This window comes from Xiphias gladius, chromosome 19, assembly GCF_016859285.1.
Source record: "Xiphias gladius isolate SHS-SW01 ecotype Sanya breed wild chromosome 19, ASM1685928v1, whole genome shotgun sequence".
In the NCBI taxonomy this organism is placed as follows: domain Eukaryota; kingdom Metazoa; phylum Chordata; class Actinopteri; order Istiophoriformes; family Xiphiidae; genus Xiphias; species Xiphias gladius.
This window is the reverse complement of record NC_053418.1, coordinates 6,860,224-6,866,375: the sequence shown is the minus strand read 5'-3', so window position 1 is coordinate 6,866,375 and position 6,152 is coordinate 6,860,224. Positions and strand designations below refer to the sequence as shown.

At 40.5% G+C, this 6,152-nt stretch overlaps 1 protein-coding gene across 1 annotated transcript; it reads right to left on the bottom strand.

The window, feature by feature from the left end:
- Window positions 1–608: 608 nt before the first annotated feature.
- On the bottom strand, window positions 609–5,668 carry LOC120805015 (ras-related protein Rab-27B-like). The gene is made up of 5 exons (XM_040154838.1): window positions 5,507–5,668; window positions 5,266–5,351; window positions 4,273–4,376; window positions 3,937–4,060; window positions 609–798 (listed from the first exon to the last, which is right to left on the bottom strand). The coding sequence occupies exons 1-5, from the start codon at window positions 5,657–5,659 to the stop codon at window positions 609–611; spliced, it is 657 nt and encodes a 218-aa protein (XP_040010772.1). The 5' UTR covers window positions 5,660–5,668.
- Between the last annotated feature and the right edge of the window lie 484 nt (window positions 5,669–6,152).

Genomic DNA, 6,152 nt, shown 5'->3' with positions numbered 1-6,152 from the left:
ATTAATTCATGCACTTGAAAATGATTAATTAATTTAAGTGGGAACAATCAGATTCTAAAACAATTTATAACTAACATTACTGTCTACAGCAGGCAAGAGGAAAACATTTAAGACCTTTGTAAATTAAAGTTTTAGGCTTTTTAAAACCTTCTAAGGCCTTTTTTTTGTGGAAATTGAATTCAGTGCTTTTTAAGGCTTGCTTTCAAGACCTGCAGATACCCTGTTAAAACATCAGTTGTTTTTTTATTGTACCTATACTCTGAGTATACCTAACTGAGTATACCTATACTCAGTTACTATAAACAGTTTTTAAAGTATTGTTCTTCTCCCCTCCCTCCTTTTTCTCACTTAATGGACAGGCTGTGAATAAACAATATTACAGGCAGCAAATATCAAGAGCGGATTCACACTGCAATAATAATATAGCTTTAAGTGAAATGGGCCTCTCTCAAGTATGGGTCATACTGTATTTGAGTTGATTTTTACACTGATCTTCTGCCTGACCTGGCAGGCACCTTAGTCAAGCACCATAAAACAGTAGCATCTGGAACCGCATTGTCACGCGGGGCAGATATGTGAACACAGGTGGCCGCTGGTGGCGGCTGGGCTCAGCAGGCGCACCTCCTCCTGACAGGAGCCTCCTCCATTTCGCGGCTGGCGACGAGGCTGCCGTTGGGTTCGGAGGTGGAGCCTCCGTACGTGCTCAGCTCCATCCTCTTCATCACCAGGTCCAGCAGGCTGGTCACGGCATGGTCCACGTCAACACCCGTCACTGCACTCGTCTCAAAGTAGGGGATGCTGAGGAGGTCAGACAGAGGAGCCTTTCAGGCAGTGGTGGAGGGAGCCTTCCACAGTCTTTACTTAAGTAAAAGTACCAATACCAGATTGAAAAATACTCCATTAAAAGTAAAATACCTACTTAAGTAAAGTAGGTAAGTAAAATCAGAAAAATGTACTACAAGTATCAAAAGTAAAAGTACTCACTGCAGAGAAATGGCCCCTGTCCCTGTTATTCTATCATATATCATTAGATTATTATAATCATGCATTAATGTAAAAGCAGGACTTTACTGTTGTAGTTGGTCGAGGTGGAGCTGATGTTTAACTATGTTGTATAGGAGTGCAACTAATTATTGATTTCCTTATGGATTTATCTGCTGATTATTTTTCGATTAGTCGATTGACTGTTTGGTTTGTAAAAATTTTTGAAAATAGTGAGAAATGCCATCATTATTATTATTATTATGATGATTATTTTATCATTAATTATCCAGAGCCCAAAGTGACATCTTGGCAGTGCTCTGATTTGTCCAAATCAGTGCAGCATGGGTGAAACCAGCTCACTAGCACCATCCTGTGGTGAACTGGTGATGGAACCTGTGCAAGACCAATTTCAGAAATTCTGCAGACTTTTAAGGTGTTTTTAATAATACATGTAATTAATTCTAATACCAGTCAGAGAATGAAGGAAAACCAGTGGGGACTATAAGGCATAGAGCTATTTAGTAAGTACATGAATTTATTGAATTTATATCACCCACCTTTTTCTGTACTTCCCAGCTGTGTATCACAATAGTTCTTAGTAATACTGTATTATCAATTAATTCATTACTTAATTGACGTAACCTGGACCCAGATAAGGTCCAGCTAACCAGCTTCACCAGCTAAAAATGAATGAATTAATTTCAAGTTATTTAAATTTAAGCTATTACTTAAATTGACCGTTATGAGTTGTTGACCTCTCTTTATACTGGGGTTAGCAGTAAAAACAATGAATAAAAATAATGATACGTTGTACCTTTACAATCCACCGTTGCACCATAACCTTATTTATAGATCTATGAGGTTTCCCAAAAGCCGAAATCCACATCCAAAAATGAGGTTGATTATATTCAGAACCTTCGTTAAAACAATTTAAGACTTTTTAATACTTTCTAAGGCCTTTTCCAGGTGACTGAATTCAATGCTTTTGAAGACCTTTCAAGACTTGCACATACCCTGTATCTAGAGTTAGGTCGTCCTCAAGAGGTAGACAAAATAAAAATCGGATTAAGAGAGACTGCAGCGCATTAGGAACGTAATCTAAATAACAAACACTCCCGAATCGGTCTAAGATAAATTATCAATTAACAATTGCACGTGTCATAGAAAAAGTGTAAACAAATCACCACAGCGACAGTTTCAAGTTAAAACAAACTAACAGGGATTATAAAAGATATGTAGGAGGTAGACAAATGTAAACAAACAGGAAACCCCATCATCAAAATTCAGAAACTAGAAACTGCGATCACAACAAGGACAAGCACTAGACACCCACTAAATTCAAGCGATTACTTTTGGACACAGTTTAAATGCATTAGCTCAGTTTATTAGCTAAGCCTATTACCATTTTGTAAACACTACTAATGTAAACAATAAAAATGGGGTCATTTTAGGTGCTGCTTAGTTAGTTTAGACAAAAAGAAAAAAAAAAAGATATAGATGGAAACGAGAACGCTAATTTTCGTGTATAACTCACACACTTTAATAATGTGTGAGAATTTACCTTAAATACAAAAAAAGGAGTTAGTCTCTGCACAAGTAGGAGTACGTTATGGTCAAGCAGCCTTCATCGGGCCTTTTCACACTGCAAATAACTAGATGACTACAATCATCCAAAATGGTAGCATTCGCTCTTTCTATTCTTGGTTTGTATGCATTTTATATTTATTTATTAATATCATGAGTATAATGAAAATTCAAGTCTTATATACTGTCTATGTTGGACTTAACTTTTTTGGCAATTGAATACACTGTATTGTTTTTGTGCGCTGACCTAAGGCCTGTTTCCCTTAGGACACATTTATGTCTGCAGTTTAATGATTGTACTTTTCAGTGTAACATTTAATTGTTATGTAGCTTTGATTATTTTTGTAAATTGTTTGTTACTTGCTCTAGCTACCTCTTTTATGGTGAATTACGATTTTTCACTAGTTTATATCAGTGATCGTTACCAAATGATAATGGATTTTTATTGACAAATATGTGGGGAATTCACTTGTTGGGCCTTATCGGTGTATTTTCTCCGCCTCTTCCCAGGTTTCTAAAATTGTTGATTGTTGGGTCCCTAGGATTTGATGATTTTTCCCGCGGCTGCATGATTGTACAGACTCGTTGTCATTAGCCGTGTGAAATGCCTGATGAAGGTCATTTGACAGAAACGTAGCTATTCATCCTGTTACCAGACACCCCCAGTTTTGTGCACGAGCCTGAAAATGACATCCAATGGCATCCAAAACTTTTTTTTGCCTCGCCTATTTTTGTTTGCCCAACATAAAACAGGAAATATAAGGCCTGTCGTAGGACCTTTTGCATGGAAAACACTTTGGAGCCACAGTCACATGTCTGAGCCAATTCAGTGTCAACAGCTGTTGCATTGATGTGAGGATCATAAAATGCTTTGCACAGAGAGAGAGAGCTTTCAGACAGTGTACAATTGGTAGCGCTACCACGGCCGAAGCGTCTGGTTGAGACAGTGTAATTTAGAAGGATAGTAAATTCAAGTCTTGACAGTGTGCAGGAGCTTCTTTTTTTTGTTTTTGTTTTGTGAATATTGACTGAGTCTTTAAAGCCTCCTTTCTGACAAATGGATACATTATTTTGTCTTTTCTCTCTGTGTGAAATAAGTGAGAGGGCAAGTCAGGTGTGTGTGTCTGCTCTGAATTTGATTCATGCTTTTCGATAGAATCTCAGGAATCTCAGGAACCCCCCCTCCACTCAGTCAGTGCTATAGTAAATCTACATAGAAACCCGAGTTAGTGGGACAGAGCAGTGACAGATAGTGGCAACACCTAAAATTGTAAAAAATTCTAGCAACTTGACCGATATTAATCTCCACACGCTGCCTCTAACATTTGCCGTTACTAACAAACAACAGAGCGTATGTGAAGCCCTCACCCGTATCTGTCCGCCAGATCTCTGGCCTGTCTGGCGTGAACATCCCTGGCGTCGCGGAGGTCTGCCTTGGTGCCCACCAACACGATATCTGGACTATCACAGTACGCGTTGGCCTGTAGTTGGCCTGAGAAGAACCCAGAAGAAAGTCATTCAAACCCATGTGATGCAAATAGACGTGCATGTGTAAAATGGAAACTCTGTTCAGAAACTCCCGTAGTCAAGGTTACCACTGACGACGCCGACTTTGCGCCCCACTCCTCGTGGCAACGGGAGAGGAAGCATTGATCTAAAAGAGCACAGGTCTGAAGCAGAGCGGGCTGCCGAGATGACACATACTCATCCAGTTCCTGACGTTGAGGAAACTTTGCTGGTTGGTCAAGTCGAACATCAGCAGGAAGCCCATGGCATCTCTGAAGAAAGCTGTAGTGAGGCTGCGGAACCTGAGAAAACGGATGGACAGCTTTTGTCATTCAGCATCAAGCTGCCGTGAGCAGATTTCTGACCACGCTGCGGTCGGTCAGTCCACCATTTGGTGCAGACTGGAAAAACTGATGGACGGGTTGACGTGATACTTTGTACAGAATCTCATGGAGCGTAACTAAGTACATTTGCTCAAGTACTGTACTTAAGTTCAATTTTGAGGTATTTGTGCACTTTCCGCTACTTTACACTTCTACTTCACATCATTTCAGAGGTAAATATATACTTTTTACTGCACTACATTTATCTGATATCTATAGTTAACTGGTTACTTTACAGATTAACACTTCACGTATAATAATCTAGAGCACTGTTAAAGATTAAACAAGTAATTCCTAATGATTTTGGAATGTGACGTCTGACATCTACGAGTTGTTAGCATTTCAACCAAGGAGGGATTTCCCCTTTAAATTCCTCAAATGTTTTAATTTAAAGAACTAGTCCGGACCCAAATTGGATGGATTCTCGTGAAATTTGTTAGACACATTGATGTTTGTTTCAGGATGAACGGCGAATACTCGGGTGATCCCTTAGCCCTGCTCAGGACTGTCTCATCCACTGTGCGGGAAAGGGTCCTAGAAGCCCCATATAGAAAAGTGCAGGGAAGCAACTACACTTTAGCAGAGGCGCGGCAGTTAACCAGACATTCATATGCAAAACCAGCCAGTTAGTATTTAGACAAGAGACTGTAAAGGATGAGGATTAACTGGTTAGGTTGGCAAATGAACGTCATGGTTAACTGCCCCACCCTCCGTTAAAGTGCAGCACAGAGCAACTAAATAAACCTGGGGGCTTTAAATAAACATGTCTATCATGTAAAACATTGTATAAACTTAAGTTCAGGTTTACCTCTCTTGTCCAGCTGTGTCCCAGAGCTGAAGGTGGACTCTGAAGTTCCTCTCAGTCACCCCATCAGCACCTAACCCTGTGTACATCTGATGCAAACCACAAACCGTGATAATCCAGCCAAAAAGCAGAAGCTGTCCCACCTCTTAACTTAGTTACATAGGGAATACGATTTTTAAGTTATGGGTAAGATGGCATTTAAGGCCTTGTCTGTGTCCGGCAGAGCACGTTAGGCATCACTCACCACTCTCTTTTCCCTGAAGTCAATGCCCACTGTGGTTGTGAACTTGCGGTTGAACTTGTTGTCGGTGTACCTGTAGAGGAAGGTGGTCTTCCCCACTCCAGAGTCCCCGAGTGCCAGCAGCTTGATCAGATACTCATATTCGCAGTCAGCCATTGTGCAGCTGAGAACTCGACCTGCCACAGAGGTGAACTCACGGTGTAATGCTTTGCTGGTTTGATGCAGCATGGACCAAACCATAAAAGTTTAGAGAAAACTCACAAGTGGGCTAGGCTGAGTAAATACTTATAGGCATGTCCGGATTTACCTCAGCGGGGGCCTCAGATTTGTTGTTGGGCCCCTACGGACTCCCACTCTACCTGTGTTACTTATTAGTTTTATCAGTTTTTCTGTTCAGGTATTGATTGGCTTTGCCCAAAAAGGTCAGTGCGGCTCGGGTCAAAGTTCAACAAATTGGGCAATACGCGCAGATACATCACAATGCAGTACATATGCAATAGTGAGGTGGCGCCCGCGAAAGCTGTTTTTCCCCACGATAACGTGAATACCACGACCTTGTCTGAGGGCTTCTTTGTGATAAGTACTAGAAACGCGGAAGAAATTTAAGAAGAAATTGGATTAAACATAAATGAAACTCAATATAAACTAA

Excerpts from the sequence above, each read along its gene's own strand:
- LOC120805015 (XM_040154838.1), bottom strand. The coding sequence starts at position 5,659 with ATGGCTGACTGCGAATATGAGTATCTGATCAAGCTGCTGGCACTCGGG. Across the intron at positions 5,352-5,506 it reads ACTTCAGGGAAAAGAGAGTG|ATGTACACAGGGTTAGGTGC; the intron begins GTGAGTGATGCC and ends GGTTTGCATCAG. Across the intron at positions 4,061-4,272 it reads CAACGTCAGGAACTGGATGA|GCCAACTACAGGCCAACGCG; the intron begins GTATGTGTCATC and ends GGTTCTTCTCAG.